Source organism: Melozone crissalis, unplaced genomic scaffold, assembly GCF_028551555.1.
Source record: "Melozone crissalis strain CALT ecotype California unplaced genomic scaffold, PUWL_Pcris_2 ptg000041l_1, whole genome shotgun sequence".
Taxonomy (NCBI): domain Eukaryota; kingdom Metazoa; phylum Chordata; class Aves; order Passeriformes; family Passerellidae; genus Melozone; species Melozone crissalis.
The window spans coordinates 5,882,626-5,901,368 of NW_026535819.1; the positions used below are offsets into that span (position 1 = coordinate 5,882,626).

The 18,743-nt window shown below is 45.3% G+C and overlaps 1 protein-coding gene across 11 annotated transcripts in view; it reads left to right on the plus strand.

The window, feature by feature from the left end:
* DNM1 (dynamin 1) overlaps positions 1 to 17,548 on the plus strand; it is a 65,069-nt gene extending 47,521 nt beyond the window's left edge. For 4 of the 11 annotated variants that reach the window (XM_054284418.1, XM_054284421.1, XM_054284417.1 and 1 more), the window contains 7 exons: positions 3,997 to 4,106; positions 4,694 to 4,805; positions 5,987 to 5,998; positions 7,259 to 7,429; positions 7,603 to 7,844; positions 8,186 to 8,404; positions 15,483 to 17,548. In XM_054284418.1, coding sequence (XP_054140393.1) covers positions 3,997 to 4,106; positions 4,694 to 4,805; positions 5,987 to 5,998; positions 7,259 to 7,429; positions 7,603 to 7,844; positions 8,186 to 8,404; positions 15,483 to 15,555 — 939 coding nt within the window. In that variant the 3' untranslated portion in view covers positions 15,556 to 17,548. Of the gene's footprint in view, positions 1 to 3,996; positions 4,107 to 4,693; positions 4,806 to 5,986; positions 5,999 to 7,258; positions 7,430 to 7,602; positions 7,845 to 8,185; positions 8,405 to 10,071; positions 10,778 to 11,678; positions 11,716 to 15,482 lie in introns of those variants that run through there. The other 7 variants (XM_054284424.1, XM_054284423.1, XM_054284420.1 and 4 more) reach the window with 5 other exon arrangements.
* The last annotated feature ends 1,195 nt before the right edge of the window (positions 17,549 to 18,743 follow it).

Here is an 18,743-nt window from a genome sequence, read left to right on the forward strand (position 1 = left end):
GTCTGGGAAACGTGGTCTCAAGATGTGTGTATGTAGTGGGATGACCAGGGCTTCCTGGAGGAGTCACATCTCACAAATTCAGCTCTTCTGCTTGCTAAGACAAGAAGCAGAAAGCAATTGGTAACATCTTGTTTGGGGGAGTGAAGTGGTTGGTTCAGCTTGAAAAACTCAGCTCACTTGCTTTCAAATATTCCAAACTGTTTTTCAGAGGCTTTTTCCTAATAAAAGTGTGCATGTATTTGTGCAGTGTGTTTTATTATAAATTGTGATGTTAATGTTTCTCCATTGGAGTAGAGTTTTATTATTGGAGTTCCCAAAATGCTGTGCATGTGTTTAACAGAAACAATTTTGCTGAAACTTCAGGCATCTCTGGGGCAGGTTTGTTTACCTTTACATCTTTCAGGAGATTAAGAGGGTTTAGCAAGATTAATTTCTCCTAATTTCACACAGCCCCCAATTAAAACAATGGCAGTGTCTTCTCCCATATCCACAGACCTTTGTCTCTGTGCAGAAGAAGGTGTTTGTCATAACAGCTACAGGGAAACCTTTAATTAGTTTATTTATGCTCCAAATGCAAAGTGAGATCTGATAATTCTGCCAATTACTTTCTTGTGCTGTGAGTGCCAGTTTCCAACCTTAGGGAGCCCACACATGCATCTGTCAGCTTCATTTTGCATGTATCCAAGCGCAGGAAAATTTACTTTGCTGCTTAGGCAGTCCAGGTGACTGGAGGGAATGCTTGGAGTCAGGCTGGCTTGCTGCCTGCTGAATTCTGTGAACTTTTTGAAGCTTATTACCTACAGTTTAGCAACAAGTAATTCAGGTGATAGTGCAGATTATTGCTGTATCTGGCCAAAACCCATTTTTAGGATTTAGCCGCCATAAGAAGATGTGTAGCAACAATAAAGCACTTTGGAACATCAGGCTGTGACTGCAGCATCACTTTTTTTCCTGCAGTTATTGTGCTTGCCACCCCACAACTGGAGTGGCTCATGGATCCTGGTTGGTTTCCTGGCCATGTGTATTTTCTTTCCCTGTAGATGCAGAGTACAGAGCCATATGGCTGCATTCTGCACTGTGCTAGGGGCGGGGGAATAATCCTCTGGCACTTTTCCTGCCTCTGCAAGGAGCTTGCAGTCATCTCTTTCTGCAGCTCTCCCTGCAGGCTGAGGCTCCTGGGGGGAGCAGCAGCCCTGAAGAGGGGTGGTTACCCTGTGCCTGTAATATTCCCAAATCAACACTGGGCACCATCTTCTATTTTGTACAGTCTGGGGGTCTCTGCCTCTGCCACACCGCCCCTTGGCCTCATGGCTCTACAGATGAACTCACAGCCAAGGAGCACATTTTATATAACACATCCTCTGCTGCTGAGGGACAGTTCTGCCTGATTTTTTTTTCTTCTCCTTATTGATGAAGGGCTATATGAATAACATAAGCCTCTCGGGATCAGACTGAGGACTTTGAATATAGGATTTCACAAACTACTTTCCTATTTCTATGTGTGCTGGCTCTTCCTTCTCTTCCCTCCTGACTCCAAGTCTGGAAAGCCAGAGAGAGAGAGAAGCCCTTTTCCCCTCTTGGCCAGGATGCTGCTCAGCCATAGCACACCCTGCCAGATTGCTAACGTATGGGCAGAGTGCTCAGCCAAAGTTTGGAGAGGCTCAGCCCTTGGCAGCTCATTCCACACTTTCCTGTCTCTACATTCAGGAAATGAAGTCAGATTGTTGATATAAAACAGGCTGGGTTGAAAGCTGAGAAGCTGCAAAGGCTGAAGTGGGGGACTGGAAGGGGGAGGTGTAGGGAGATGGGGAGCAGCAGGGGCTCACTGCAGCTTGCCTGCCTTGGGGGCTCCCTGTTTTGTGCCCATGTTCTCCACCTGATTGCTCTTGCTACCTCCACCTTGAGGGCTGCTAAGTTGTGCTGGCACACAGATATTTTGTCTTCTGTTGTCTGTGGCAAGATCAGCATGTGGAGATAGTGCTCTGTCCTGATCATGTGGCAGCATTTATGTGAGAGCTTGGAAAGGGTGAAAGTTGAAACTCTGGCAAAGAGCATGTTGTTTCCATATCAGGGTCACGGAATTCCCTTACTTTTGGACATTTTTTCCTGAAGAATGACACCATTGCAGCACTTCTATGGAATTATGTGGGCCTAATGCAGAAGGTTTTCCTCAGACATCTTTAACATCAGCAGTTTTGGTTGTATTTTGTTGAGTGGTTTTTTTGTGGCTTTTTTTTTTTTTTGTGCTTTGGGGTTTTTGTTTGTTTGCAAGGGGTTTTTTGTGGTTTTTTTGTTTGTTTGTTTGTTTTTTGTTGTTTGTTTTGGATTATTGATTTGGGTTTTTTGTTGGGTTTTTAGGGGGGATGTGTGGGCGGTGATTGGTGTTTTTTTTTTTTTTTTTTACTAGCCCAGGGACTGTGGAGTGGATTTAGGGAGTTCCAGTTAAGCAAGGCTGCAGTGGGGATGGTCTGACTTGCCCAAGCCAGCACCAACTCAGCAGTTGGTGTTGTTCTCTTCTCGGTCACCATTTCAGTCTAAGTCAGCATAATGATAACCCAGAGTAATAGAAAACTTGCAAGTTCTTTGTGGCTCACAGAATCTGAAGTAGTCTGAGTAGCTCTGAGAGCAGCATGTGGCTGACAGATATCCCATTAGAAAAATGCCTGCCCATATCTAATTAAAGCTGATCGGCAGTATTAGAAAGTCCAGGGAAATTTGCTTGGAAGAATTCTCTTCTTTTCATGGCCTGGCATCTTTGCAAGGGAGTCTGGCCACAACCCAAGAGATCTCTTCTGTTTTCTAGGTGCTGTTTTTTGGGATATTCCTGTTGCATATGATTTGTAGTGAACTGGTACAGTTTTGCCTTTGGGATATCTCGGTACTGTGAGGTGCTGGTATCCTTAGCAAACTCAAGTAAAAAAAAATTTTACTGAAGCTTAAGAGGACATTAGGCTGGATTTGCAATTATCTGGGTGTTAGAGCTCAGCAGCTTTGTCACTTTTACCTGCTCCTCTGCCCTGCCCTTCCTTCCTGGTCAGCTCTTCAGGATCTCTCCTCACTGCCCATCTTTGTTTTCCTTCCTGTTTCCTCCAAGAGTGATCATGTTGTTTTCAGCCAAGAAAAGTCTACAAACAAGATCTCACAAGGGGACAGTCTCACATGCTTGCTTTGCACATAGGAGGATGCTCTGGGTTTGGCTTAGTCTTGGAGAGCTGCATTCTGCCTTTTGGAGACCAGTGTGAGGGCTCCCTCTCCTGTTATACTGGGGTATAATTCCCAGCTGGAAAAGGATCCTCCAAATGAGGGCCTTAGACCACATCCAGTTCTATTAATTTGCTGTAGATCCAGATTTGAGACTAAGCAGGAGTTATAATTTCTGACTTAGTTTCTGAGTGCAAATGTAAAAGTTGATATAAAGTTTTAATATTTTTTTTTTTAAATGAAGGTGAAGGGTTCACAGTAACTAATTGAGTGTAGGACTAGGACAGTGATAGGATGAAGTAACAAAATCAGCAAGTCAAGTTTTCTGAAGAGGTAAATTCGAGATAGATATACATATGCATATAGATATATACATATATATAAACATATGAGATCTTTAACATAATATTTAACATCAAGGTTTATTGGCACTTAACTTCTGCATCAAGCCAGCTTCTCTATCACATCTCTGGCTTTTCCTGAACCTGGATTGACCCCTTGCTAAGAAGAGTGGGACCACAGTGCTGAGCACAGTCTGGGGAGGTTGGACATTGCTGTGCTGGTGCCTGGCCCTGGAGTTAATGGGACAGGGTTGTTGGGCCACATCACAAAAGTGGTTGGGAAGGACAAACTTTTGTTTCCAGCTTTCCCCTTCTCTCACAGACTGAAGGAAGCAGAGGACCTGGGTCTGAAATGCCTCTCTGTTGCTGTGGGGCCCTGATGCTGATACTCCATGCTGGCAAAGCAGAGGTGGCCCTGGAGCAGGGAGTGACTTGTTCCTCATTCCCTTTTCAGGAGAAGGAGAAGAAGTACATGTTACCAGTGGATAACCTGAAACTGCGGGATGTGGAGAAGGGCTTCATGTCCAGCAAGCACATCTTTGCTCTCTTCAACACTGAACAGAGGTATGCTCCATCTCAGCACAGCAAGCTGCTGGAGCCAGGGACAGGATGGGGATGAGTGTGTTAGGATAGCTGGCCAGGACAGATGTGAGTGTCCTTTCAGAACAGCCACTTTTGAAGGAGATGGGAGGACTTAACTTCATTCCTTCTGATCTTACAGATAGGTATAATTTTCCTTTTGTTTGCCAGTGCATGGCTTGTGGTGTGAACTTAACCCTTCAGCTTTTTGATGTGGTTACCTCGGTCTGCCTGTGGCTGGGATATATGTTTATAATCACAATGTTCTTGGTGAGTGTCTAGGGAAATCCATAGGACCTGGGATGTGTGGAGGAGTCCAGCAGCAAACAGAACTGAAAAGAGAATCTTTTTTAGGCCTTGTTGAAACATACAACTGATTTGAGAGCAATCAAACTTGGTTTAAAAAAAAAACAACTTTCCTTTTGCAGAGTCATCAGGAGGTTCCTAGCAAGGGACCAAGTGTCTCTGTCTTAAAATGACAGGAGGATTCCCTAGTCATTGATATCTTTGTCAAATATTGGCAGATCTCTGAGTTGAGATAGAGAATAATAAAATATGTGTCTTCCTGTCAGGAATGTTTACAAGGACTACCGGCAGCTGGAGCTGGCCTGTGAGACCCAGGAGGAGGTGGACAGCTGGAAGGCTTCATTCCTTAGGGCAGGGGTCTACCCAGAGCGTGTTGGGGTAAGTGACAGCCACAATAATGGGATAAGCAGGAGCACAGCATGTGTCTTGAGAAGGATAGCTCCATCTTCTTGTGTTAAAATTAAGTCTGTGAAGGTTTTGTCTTTCCAGAGCTGAGAATCTTTCTGGTGCTTCCATTAGGGAAGCTTGAGATAAAGTAGCTGGCAGCTTCAAAGGGAAGATAAAGTAGGAAAAGACTGCCTTGATAAATCCCTCTAGCTGTCTTGTTTTATGGAAATTAAATTCACAATACAAGGGTGACACTTTATACTGTGACTATTAACTGGTATGGTATCCATTGAGCAAAGGCACTATTCCTTTTTGGGAACTCTGTACAGCCTTATTAGGGACTTCCTGATGTAGCAGTTCTCCAACTTTCCTTCCTCCAACTAATTAGGGAGGGATGTCCTTTGAATTTTGCTTTGTGGATACTCTAATATGCTCCTTTAGCAAGAACTCTTATCTTTTCCCTTTCCCTTGCCCCACAGCACTTATTGTCAGCATTATTTTGTGCTTTAAAAGTATCTTCTAGACAATTGTGGTATTTGTTTCTGTTCGAAGCCTTTCCTGTTCCTCTGTGAGAGGAAGCTACTATAAATAGTTTTCCCATTAGAAAAGTGATAATTGCTTTTCTATTTGTATTTGTTGCTTCTAATAGATTTCTTGCATTCATCTGTCCTGTTACACTTGAATATTGCTGGTTTTGCCTTAAAGCATTTCCTAACAAACTGATAAGAGATTTTAAAAAGAGAGTTAGGCACTGTGCTTTAACAGTGGCATGACTTCAGATTAGCTTTGAACCAGACTGGTTCTCTTAACCACAGTGGCCACTGGCACCTGTTGCTGTGCAAGTGGAGGGGTGTGACATGGGAACCCTGGTCCCTGTCTCAAAGCCCCTGTGAGGAATGGCAGTGGCCCCTGCAGGTAAGAAACTTGTCCTTTGTTGCTAACAGCATGGTTTCCTTTGCAGACCATCCCACTTTTCAGTTCAGATAAACAGTTCACTTGTTCCCCTTCTAGGGTAATAGAGGTACTGATGTATTTTTAGTGGGATTGGTCTTTTGCTTGTCAGTGCTATTTTGGGACCTTCTCCAAATTCTAAGACCAACTAAAAGTAATTTTTTACTTTTTGTCCCTTTTTGTTTTAATTTTTTCCACGTATGCTCAAACTGGCCTGCCAGGACAAGGACAAAGTAAGTCTGACCCCCTCTGCCTGTCTTGCCTCCTGGGGCTCTCACCAGATATCTCTCTCATTTTTTTTCTCCTTTTGTCACAATTTCCTGAGAGGCATTGGCTTCTTCTCCCTCTTTGTACCCTCTGTTGGATTCCTGCTGTCTGTTTCTGTTCTTGGTTTGAGTTTTCCTTTTTTCTTTTTATTCCTTCCTTTTTGTATGACTTCTGAATCTTGGTGCAAGCTTCTTTTTGGGTTTTTTTTTACCCTCACTTTTTTTTTAAGTTGTCCTGTTTGACATCCACTTCCTTTACTTTGTTTCACACTGAGACCTTGCATTCCTTCATTATGTAAGATCTTCTCAGCAAAAGCTCAAATGAACAAAAGAATTTGCCCTCTCTCATATATTTTGTTCCCCAAAACAAAAGAGAAGCCATTTCCTACATGGCAGAGTGGTCAGACTAGGGCTGTTTAAAACAATGTTTCATTATACAATCATGGGGCTTTTTTTAAAATAAACATTGAGGAAGGCAGCAGTTCTTTCATGCTTCAATACTTTGAAATTGATCCCAAATGGAGGGGCCTTGGAGATTGCTTGCTGTCAAACAGCAGAGTCCAGGTTTTACCTTACAGAATAAACAATGTATTTCAGGCAAAGAGGAGGAGATTCATCTGCTTGGTGTGAAAGAAAAGATAATTATAACTTATGATGCAGGAGTTGCAGTTGAAGTGATAGGAAAGTTTTCTACTTTATTCCATCTACTTGTGGTCAGCCTGAGAGGAGCAGTTGTTTCACTCCTCTGTATCTGTTTTCTCATTTGTATAATGAGGACAAAGATGCAGCATGGCAGAGAGCCTGTGAGACTTAATTTATGGTGAATGGTTCTTGGTTTTAACTGACTCTGGTCATGGAAAACCCAGATCAAATTAAGAACCTTTCAGGAAGCTGTAAACATTAAAAAGTAATAATACAGCTTTGAGATGCACCAGAGCCATGACCTCTGAACATGTGTCAGGAGTCCCTGTTGCCTTTCACCTTTTCTTAATAACTTTCTACTAAGAGAGCAGCTTTATTGCTAAAATTTCTCAGATCTGAGCTGGAGAAGTCTGTACAAACTGAGTTGTGCATTGACAATCACAGCTCAAAATGTAAGTTTAAATAAATTTAATTTATTGCATGCGCTTCCTGCCTGTTCCCTTCTACTCTTCTCTTAGCTCTCATGAAAAGCAAATTTTATGTTCTATTTGAAGAACCAATATGTTTCTCCTTTTTTTTCTGCAGGCCAGTGAAGCAGAGGAGAATGGAGGAGATAGCTTCATGCACTCCATGGATCCTCAGCTGGAGAGACAGGTGGAAACGATCAGGAACCTGGTGGATTCCTACATGGCAATTGTCAACAAAACCATCAGAGACCTCATGCCGAAGACAATCATGCACCTCATGATAAACAATGTACTTATCTCACTGTGGTCAAGGGAGGTGGGAGAGGCAGAGAGGAGAAAAACAGGGAGGGAGGAAAAAATGAAGAAAAACAGAAGGCAGCTTGGAAGGAAGAGGTGGGGACAGAATAGAGTGTTTTGGGGAGAGATGGTGAAAACTGATTCCCTCTCTCTGCTCACTTACAGACCAAGGACTTCATCCATTCAGAGCTGCTGGCAAACCTGTACTCCTGCGGGGACCAGAACACGCTGATGGAGGAGTCGGCGGAGCAGGCGCAGCGGCGCGACGAGATGCTGCGCATGTACCACGCGCTGAAGGAGGCCCTCAACATCATCGGGGACATCAACACCAGCACCATCAGCACCCCCATGCCCCCACCGGTGGACGACTCCTGGCTGCAGGTGCAGAGCGTACCGTCTGGACGCAGGTACCAGAGGCTCAGGGGGAGAGCCCCCAGAGCTGCCTGACGCCTCTTCAGAGCCTTGCTGGGGCCTCCCGCTGACACAGGGAGTCCTCCTCTTCTTCCTGTGGATGAAGAGTCCTGGGTGTTTCTGCTGGCAGGCTCCTAGGGCATCTTTACAGAGATGTTCTGCTTGGGTTGGATGGGGTTGACGTAGCTTTGGAAGCAGCCTGGTGTGGTCCTTGAAAGCCAAAGGGTGGTGTGTAAAGTGATGTGAAGCTAAAGAGGGAAACACTGAAGGCAGAGTGGTGCCTGTGGGGACATCCCAGAGCTGTTGCTGCAGTTGAATGCCTTTGTTTGTTTGGCAGGTCCCCCACATCCAGCCCCACGCCGCAGAGGAGAGCTCCTGCAGTGCCCCCCGCCAGACCTGGGTCTCGCGGACCGGCTCCTGGGCCACCTCCTGCTGGTGGCTCCACGCTGGGTGGTGCCCCCCCTGTGCCCTCCAGGCCAGGTGCCTCTCCTGATCCCTTCGGGCCCCCACCTCAGGTTCCTTCTCGGCCTAACCGTGCTCCTCCTGGTGTTCCCAGGTAAGTCCTGAAGCACTGCTCCTTGCAGGTGGAGGATGTTCTGGTTTTGGGTTGGAGCCTTGGCAGCACTCGGCCTGCCTGGGCCATTGGAGGAGAATGGAGTGCATGGTGTGGGGAGAGCCTTTGGATATTTGGATTGGATCCAGAGGCAGGAGCGTCGTTGTCCTCTGAGGTTCCATTGTATGGATGAGGCAATGCCAAGGCAGCTCTCAAACAGAGGGGCAGCTGTTTCTCTCTAAAAGCCTCTATGAAGAATGTGGGAGAAAACCCTGATCCCAAGGTTTACAGCAATTGTAACAATGCCTATAGTCACCAGATAAATCACAGGACTGGGATGAGATTCCTCTCTGTGTAGGGCTCCCCAAAGTCTGAAGTTGCCCCTTTTCTCTTGGCCCAGAGTTCTTCAAGGTGAGTTGGAAGACCTTCAAAGCTGTTCAGCTGCTTTCTGGCTAGGAGAGTATCACAGGATCACTGGCAGGGAAATGAATTCTTAGGCAGTTCTGTTGCTTGTGTAATCAACTTCAGCATTTTCCAGTCTAGAGGGTTCAAATCACACAGCTTTGCTTTCCCATTAGGAAACTCATTTCCTTTCCTGTTCAGTCACTTCAGACACACTTCAACACAGTAATAAGGGATTATCCCAGTGCAGCTGAGTACGTGTTCCTGAACAGGACTTGGGAAACAGTCTGGAACCAGGAATGCTTTTTTGTTGGGTACTTAAGTTTCCCTTGAGGAAGAGGAGGTAATTGCAGTGTAAAGAACAAACATAACCAGAAACTCTCCAGTGACATGACAGAGGGAACACTTCCCTTGCGGAAAACACCTCTCCAGTGGGTGCTGGTGTCACAGTTCTGAAACTTTGCCATTTTCTGTGGAAACACCAAACCTGTCAATGGTTGGGGATGGTGTATGGCAGAGTGGGTTCAATATTCCTCCTGCAATAGTGCCCAGCTCATGTTTGGTGCTTCCTGTTTGGAGGGAAATGTTCTCTGCCAATCTGCAGCCAGCCCAGAGGTGGATGAGTCCAGACAGCTTTACAGACCAGTTTGTGACTCTGGTGTATGCAAATGGTTTTACTTTCTTGGTGCCTTTGCCCCAGTCCTTCCTATGCACCTTGATGCAGCTCCCACAGTAACTTGTCCTCACATACCTCAGTGTTGCCCTGGAGACTGTGGAGGCACCTATGGATGTCAGCATGCTCCTACTGTGTATTTTGGCTCCTGCTTCTTGTGACCCTGCCTTTCCATATACTGTCACTTTGTGGTTTTGTTTTCAGTATACTTACGCTTCTTTATGTCTCCATTTTCCTCCTTTCACTCAGTTTCATTTCTTCACTCATGAAAAATATTCTATATACCTGGCTGTCATGATAGTATTCCCCAAATGGGCTGAAATGAATTGGCCTTTTTTTAAAGAAATCTGTCATAGCTTATCTTAATGGCTTTTCTGCCTTTTGCATGAGCACAAGGGCTTAGGGAAAGGTAGGAAAACAGCACTGGAGCAGAGGAGGAAAGAGTTTCATGCTTGACTGAGCAACCCCTTGGTTTAGGAGAGATGGTAGGTTGGATTGCATGCTACTGACTGCCCTGATCTGGAGTTGAGAATGTAATTCCAGAAGCTGTGAAGTGTGATGCTCATTCTCTGATCCCCCTCTCTGATTCTTCCAGTTGTTCATAGACTCCTCCGGATCCTGACACCAGCTTGTCATTTGAGTTCACTGATGAATGGAGAATTTCCAATGACAAGGGACTCTTTCTCTTCCTCTCCTGTATATAGAATAAGAATGTTCCCTGCTAGCACTTGGACTCGGGTCCTTCTGCCATGGGTGAACGAATGCCATCTCCATTGTTGCTTTTTTAATACCCATCTTTCCCCTGCTAACTGGGCTGTGCAGTGTGTGTGAGAGAGGAACAAAGCTCTTGTGTTCAGCACAGGTGGGCTTTGGTGGAGGAGTCGGTGGTGTGGAGTGAGCTCAGATGGGTGGTGGTGGCTGGGTGTACTTTGTGTGCTCATTGATGCCTGGGTAGAAGTTTGGTAGTTTGTATCTCTGGTTTGTGCATCTGATTTTTTGATTGATGAACTTACACAAGTGTCATGCTACTCCTTTTTCATAAGTGTATAAACACATTTTCACATGTAATCACCACATGGTACATTTTTTTTGCACAGAAAGATTTTCCTGCATATAGTTAAGGACACTTAAGGCTTACCATCCTGCTTCTGTGCTTAGCATTTATTCAGTTTACTGTGGAAATCCATATAGACAAATATAGCTCCAATTTTGGAAGCTGAAAGTTACAAACCATCCAAGATCCTATCAGTGTGCAGTGGACTGCATTTAGGATTTGATCTGGGGAAGAAATCTATGAAGGTGTTCCCCCATGTACTTAGGCTCTTTAATTTAAAATAGTTTGATAGAACCTCTAGGTAGAAGACCTTGAAGGAGAATTAAGAAAATTTCAGTATGAATGACTCAACCATTGGAAAAATGTGTTGAAGGTATAAACGTGTTCTCCAATCTTTGGTATCACAAGGCCATGGGTCTGGGGTTACCTCCTGTCAGGGATGGTCCTCACTGGCTGCTGTGCTGGTCAGTACAATGGGAGCACATCACTGGAACTCCCAAAGGGTTCCTGGACACACAGTTTCAAGGCACACATTATCTCCTTAATGATTTAGTGGCCAATGTCTGTGCCCATGGCCAGGGGTTGGAACTAGATGATCTTTAAGGTCCCTTCCAACCCAAACCTTTCTATGATAAGGTCTCACAGCTCTGACCTGAATTATTCAGGAGGTCAGAGTAGCCGATTTCATGATTTATGACCTTCAGAAAAGCCTTCACCTACTTTGTGCCATTTGAGGTAGTGCTCAGGACTGCATGGTGTCTCCCCTCTTTCCTGAGCTCTTTCTTAAATATTTAATTTGTTCAGAAGATAGGAGTCCTCAGAGAGAGACAAGCCCAGCTACTGTGCTGAAACTGGTGAATGTGTGAGGAGCTTGGGTGAGTGAGCAGCAGCCATTAGGTGTGTGGACAGATGGATGGGGTTTGGTGCACCCCTGTGCACAACAGGGTCTGGATGTGTGCAGAGATGCAGAGATGAGGCCATGAGTGTTTGCTGTGTGTTTGCAGTCCCCCTCCTCATGCTGTGTTTGAGGGGGATGTGTGACTGTGTCTGTGCCAGCGCCTGTGTATCTGTTCCACCTTCCTGACGGTCTGTGTGGCCTCTGCCTTGAACTGTCTGAACTGCCATGTTGATTTCATGTTGTCTTTCAGAATCACTATCAGTGACCCCTGAGGACTGGCAGCCACGGTAGGTTCTGCACTCTCTCTGCAATGCATGAGTCACTGTGTCCCCATCCTCCAGCTCTGCTCTGCAGCTCTCCTCTGCTGCCCAGTTCTTGTGTTAGTAACAGAGTCCCTTGTCTGATGAACCACCTCTGCCAGGATCTCATAAAGGGAGGAGTCTTGAACAGAAAAACTGGCTGATGAGAGCCAGAGCAGCTGCTTGAGCTGCAGGAGCTGGGAAATCTTCAGTGCCTGATTTAAGGTCTGGAGGATCCTTTCTCTGCGTCTAAATAGAGAAGGTGGGATGGGGGAATGAGCTCTGACAGCAAGGTCTAAACTCTGTGTCTTTCATTTGGCTTATATCCACACTGACTGTAAGATCAGCTGAATAAACTCTGCTTTGATTTGGTCTGTCAGCTCTGTTAGGATCAACACAGAGACTTGGGGAGCTGATAGTTCAGACTCCTCTTCTTATATTCTAATGTCTGGCTGGAGAAGTGCTCCCATCCTCACTGTATCCCTGGTGCTCATGGAAGTCAAGAGGAGTTTGGGTCATTAATATCAGGACTTCCATGTCTGAGTGCAGGGTAACTCTGACATTGAATGTTCCCTTCTATCCTTGTGTCCCATCATCAGATAGATGTGAACTCCCTTTGTTTGTTCTCCCCTTGACCCTTTACCTTCTAGGTACTCTCCTGCCTTTTCTCCACTGCAGGAGGAAGGCTGTAGTGATCTGTGTCCCTCAAACCCTGCCCTGAGCTCCTGTCCTCTCAGCCCATTTCCCTGTCCTCTCTCTCCCTGCATTTTGCAGCATTGTAGTGGTTCAGTGATGTAGCAGGGTGTGGGTTTGTGCTGTGTGCTGCTCATCCTCTTAATGTCAGTGGGGGTGTGAAGAGAGACTTTAGCAAATTCTCCTGAGCCCTTTTCTTGGGAGCCTCCAGCCCTTATTGACAAAGAGGTACAGAGAGCAAAACAGGGCAGGTGTGGATTTTCTGGGCCCCTTCTCCCTTTCTCTGTGGGTGTTGTTTCATGACAGAGGAGTGGAGAAGCAGCAGCTCCTGCAGATTCCCTTGCTGCTGATTGTGGCAGAGAGATCTGGGGGCGAGGAGCATGTGCTGAAATCCTATTTTAATAGGAATAGCAGAAGTTCAAGCCCCTGTTCTGGGGCAGGGGGTCTCAGCCAGCCCCCATCTTGCAGTAGATGGTGTCTGTTACTGCTGCACAGAACTGCAGGTAGAGCTGAGAGGTGCCACATTGCAGTGATTGCTCATGATTGACATCTTTGAGGACGTCATCGCCAACCCTCCTCATTGCTGTCACACTGCAGAGGTGTTGGAGCAATCAGCAGTTTCCTCCCATATTCTGCCTACTGCAGACATCCCTGGCAGCCCTGGAAACATGCATCCTGGGTGAACAACCTTGGGAAGGAGCCTCACTGTTGTCTGTACCCCATTCTGGGACTCGCTGTTATGGGGCGTTCTGGTTCTAATCTGGCATAAAGAGCACCAAGGAAATAAAAATTAAAAACAAAAAAACCCCACCAAATGATCAAAAACAAAATATACCCAAAACCTTTTGCAGTCCAAGGGAATAAATATAATATTTCCCACCTCTGTTCAGATCTTTATCAACAGAACTCCCTATTTCAATAGAAATAGTTCAATAGAACTCCCTATTAGCCCAGTGGTTCTTAGATAGGATTAGCTCAGTGTTCTCTCTGGGTATGGCCTGAAAGACTGACTTCAAAGGATGTGACAGTCCCTGGAACTCCTCTCCCTGGGCTCCTGCCAGGGCTCAGGTCTTCTTTCTTATGTACTGGAGACAGCCACAGGCTTCCCTGTGAGCAAAGCTTTGTTCCTTGTCCTAACAGGAAAAAGTGACTTTTCAGTGATATAAAAAGGCTTGATTAGCAGTGTAGTCTGACTGAAGCAGAATTTTGGGAGTAAATGTTGCCTGAGAGAATTCTCTGCCCCTTTTAGTGCTGGTAAACAGTTTTCAGCTTTTTCTAACCTTACCAGGCAGATTCTGCAAGCATCTCCAGAAAACATCAACAGAAATAGCCTATAAATTTAAAAAGTAGCCCCAGAACTTAAAATGCTTTGAATGCTGAGAGAAATAAGTGCAAAAATCAATCATAGTACATTACAAACAGCAGTCCATCTACCTGTGAATTACTTGTGCTCCTTTCAGCCCTGTTTATCCTGCTAGGGTCAAGTGGCCACTCCTGCCAGAGCACTTTACATACTCTGGTGGCTTCAAGCACCTTTTTCATGTGAACCCTCAGAGGCTTTTAGCACAACCTGTGCAAACTCCTGAAATGCAAACAGTCCTTTCACCTTCTCAAAAAACACCTTCTAACATGATGATGCAACAGCATCTCTCTAAATGTTGAGCTGAAGTTCTGTAGGGTTTAAATTCAGGTGCTGTTGCTGTTCCAGTGTCAGTAGAAGCCACCAAAGGATTGGTGTGGCTGCAGTTACACCATGAGCACCCTTAGAGATCATGACATGTGGGATCTGTGCATTTAGCTCTGAGGCTTAATAAATCTGGAGCAGTAAGTTCTGCTGAGGTTTAATAAACAGAGCTGGAGAGTTGCTCTGGTTTATTTGCTAAATGAGGGAGCTTGCCCTGATTTATAGGAGTGTAACTCCTCTAGTGTCAGTGTGATTATAGACTACTGGTACAAATATCCTCATTTACAGATTCTCTGTAATCTAAATCTTGTCAGTGTGGAATTATCGAGGCATCAATTATGTGATACCTGGTGATCAGTGTATGATCAGTGCAAGGGCTTCCCCTCCATTTGGTCTACATGCTGTTGGCTTTGCTCTTTGCATTTCAGGCAGTTTGGACCTTAAAATTACCCTGGCTTGGTACTGAACAATTCATTTATCTTAATGAAACATCAGCAAAATGCAGTTGAGGTCACAGACACTGCAGGGAGCATACTTTAAAGGAAAAACACAGATTGGACTCAGTTTTACAGAACACATTTTTATTTATAGATTTCTTACAGCCTGTAGTCTGAGACTGAAGTGGTATTTCAGTTAATGATCTGAGAGCCATGTCAGGGGTGTTGTCTTGTATGTTTTTATTGTGGCTTTTTTTCCCCCAGTCCCTTACAGGAAGGAGATTCTAGAACACTTAATCCATGCAGAGGGCAAACACTTAAGTGCTGCCCATTTATGTAGCTAAAGTATCAGCAAAAGACTTGGAACACAGTGGAGAAGAAGTAGCCAAAGCTCCTTTTATTGAAGCAGAAGCTGCATTTACTCTGTGCCAAACTGGAAGACTGAAAGCTGTCAGCTTGCCCCTGACATCTAAGATCAGTTTCATGTCAGAATAGGGGATCTCAGCCTTGCAGGGGTAGAAGGTGCTCCTCCAAAGCAGCCAAGAGCCTCTGGCAGCAGCGCGTCTCAGAGGACCCATCCATGCTGTGTGACTGTCATGTGCTTGATACAGGAGCTCACTGTTGTCCGTGCTTCTCCACTCATCCCAGAGCCAGGGCACTTACTGGCACTAAATCTCTGCACTTCCAAATTTCAGAGGGAACCAAAACTGGCAGTCCAGGGGATTGCTCTGCTGGTGATCTGTGCTGTGCAGAAAGGCCAGTGCGAGGCTGAGTAGAAGCCTGTGAGTCTCCTTTGTGGAGCTGCACTCTGGGGGTTTGTGCCTCAGCTTGGATTCTTTTGCTGGCTCAGGCAAAGTGGAGAAGCATGTGTGGTTGTGACTGCAATTGCTGTGCTAACCACAGTGTGTGTTCTCTTGTTTTTGTTTCCTGCTTTTTCACAGCAGAAGGGGCCCCGCCTCACCTACTCGACCTACCATAATCCGACCGGCTGAACCGTCCCTCTTAGATTTATAACTTGAGGCTGTAGACAGCTGGCGACGAGTGCCGTGCTGGTGGCTTCCCCATTCCACCTCCCTTCCACAGCCACAGTCACTCCTCTCATCCATCCCACACCCCTGCCTCCCACCACCCCTCCCTGGTGTGTGTAAAACTCTAGCCTAGTGATTGAGCTCTTCGTCTTGGCTCGTGCGTCCTGTATTGCTTTGTGAGCATAGAGTAGCCTTCATTCAGTGGCATGGATCCCTGAAGTACACAGGCTCCTTGGAGAGATCAGCCACAGGGACGTCCTTAGGTCCAAGTGGTGGCTGTCCGTCCATCTGCCTAGTCTAGCCTGGATAAGTGTCCTGCCTGCACCAGTTAGCTGTAGCACCCAGGACTGAGCTGTAGCTGTTTTCTTTCCTTGTAGTTTTAAGACAAAAGCGTGGCTTAGCAAAAATATGCTGTCAAAACACATGACACGCGTTAGGAACAGATTCAATGTCCTGTGTATTAGCTTGACTTCTAAGGTGCACAAATTTCATGTTGGGAACAGTGCAATCAACTTCATATCAAAGTGAGGCAGGGAGATGAGTGAAGGGGGGAATGAATGGATCAGCCCAGTCCTGCCCGAGTGAAGTCTGAGATAGAGCACACGCCTCAGCGTGCAGGGAGCTCACAGACCTGCTCACCCTGGCTCCTGGAGCCGGGCCATTCCTGGGGGCACGCTGGCTCCTGCCAGCCCTTGTCTTGCATCACCATTTTTGGCTGACTTTCCTGAACCCAGCAGGGCGAGGGGAATCGACACGCTGCTCCCCCCTTGCAAATGGACAGCCAAATGTTTCAGGGAGTTTGCTGTGTGGTGTTTTCTTGAAAATATTTCTGCTTTGAACTAAGCACATCTTTCAGTGTTTTTGGGGTACTGTGGTGACTTCTTCCGTAGCCTTTTCTTGCATGTGGATGGTACGTGTTTGGGGAAACTTGTAACCATTGTTGATCACATCTCATCTTAAGGTTTGGTTTTTACTTTTCATGCTACATGTATTTAAAAAAAAAACCCAAAAAAAACCAACTTGAGAATTAAAAAATATATCAACCCTGTACATCTCAGATGTCATGTCTCTACCAGAGCTAAATGAACCACCTGTGTTGCAGGCTGTCCTCCAGGCCTGATTGCTGTTGAAGTTCTCTTGTTTCAGTGCTATTACTCTAAAATTACTCTTGTGGATCCTCTATTGTTCTGATGCCGGTTCCTTTCTGTATTTTAACTATTGTTTTACTACTTCTCCCCCTTCTCCTTCCCTTTCCCTTTTCCTTTTTCTTTGTTTCTCTTGTCTCTAACCTCCAGCCGGCCGGGTAAGGCCAGTCCCGCCCGCCCGGAGAGCCCAAAACCACCATTTGACATGTAGGCCTGCTCCCTCTGAGACTCTTTGCCTGCTCTTAGCTGTTCTGTCCTAGAATGGTCTGACTCCAATCTCACACATGGCTTGTTTTGTTTGTAATTTGTGACACACATATCAGATGTGATTGTAGTGAAACTGTTTTTGGGGTTTTTTTTTTTTTTTTGTTTGGGTTTTATTTTTTTTCCTTCCCAGCTGCTTAAAGGAGTTAAACAAGTATATTGTAGTAATGAGAAACATATCTTTACTGTTATAAATATCTATAAATATATATATAAGATGAAAAATCTATATATGTCCAGGTGTTAAAAGCCATTTGTGCTTCCATGTGAATTTTAGGAAATACTTAAGTAGGAAAAGAATATCTATATACATATATATATACACACACACATCCAAAAAGTTAACCAAATCCCAATGTTGAGTTTTTGAGCTGATTGTTAAATTCTCTGCTGTGTGCAGTTGGGTTATTGTATTACCCCAGACTTGTGGGTGAACTGTCTCAGTGCTGGTAGTAGCTGTGATGCAGTTTGTGATCTACCTGTCACTCTTGTTTATTGGATGAAATAAACTCTCATTTCTGTATAATGAAGGTCTCCATGACTAGAATAAAACCATCTCTCTTTCTCTTGCTTTTTCTCTGGGTGGTTTTCAAGCTGTGTTTGATTGTAACCTGATCTTTTCATCCCACAGAGTTAACAAGCTGTACATGCAATCAGGGGCTGTCACTGATAGGAAAGGTGGAGCAGATCTGCATCAGCACTGGGTGTCCAGGAGCTGCAGTAGAGTGAAACAGCTTGTCAGGTGCAAAAAGGTAAATCCCTGTGCAGAAGGAATTGTGTGGAGGTGCTTCAGAGGTGGGGCACACAGAAGGTGGGAGTTTGCACACAAATTGCTTCTTAGAAGGGATTTTTGCCTGTAGTGCTTGTGGAGCACAGCAAGCGGACATTGAGTAAAGGTGAGGTCCAGGAATCACTCCTGAAAGAGGTCAGGGTAAAAAACAAATCTGAAGGCAGAAATTATATGAGATGCTAGCCAAGAGCCACCTCTCAGGCTTGTCAGCAGTCTGTACAGAAAACATTCATGAAAGCTCAGTGAAAACAGCATCACTGACAGGCCAGGTGCTTTCAATAAAGAATTCATTCTTCTTTTTCTGGCCAAATTTCAAGGTGGTCTATGCAAAAGAAATACCTCTAGTCAGTGCCCCTCTGAATAAGTTTATTCAGAAAGCAAATTTGTAACAGGGTTAAGTCACCTTTGCAACAGACCACAGACCTTCACTGGTCTTGTCTCCTTCAGAGTCCTAGAGTAAACACCCAATAACTATTTATTCCTTTTACTCTGTCTTAAATCACAGCCCTTCCCCTTTTAGTTATGATACAGATTTATGAATAGCCTGAGCATCTGTAAACACTGAACAGGCTTAGTCTCTCTGCAAGGAATATACACATTTTACACAGATACAGAATGTACACACCCCATCTCTGGGGAGCCCAGTCACTTGTGCTGAGGAGAGACTGACAGCACTTGTGCCATTTAAATGAAAGTTCAAAAAGCAGCTTCCCCTGGGGGCTCACAGGACAGCACTGATGGTTCACCCAGCACAATCTCTGCTGTTGAACAGACACAAATCTGTGTGTGTGTGTTCCTCTGCTTCCATCCCAGCAGGTACCAGGGTCGCAGCTGATGCTACTTCAGGCAGCAGCCCACACTCCTGTCTTTAATTACACAGCTCCAATGATCAGGTCTCTTTAACCTCCCCGTGGTTTCCCTCAAAACGCCACTCTTGACCTCACCCATCCTAAGAACAGGCAGTTCTTGCCTGAA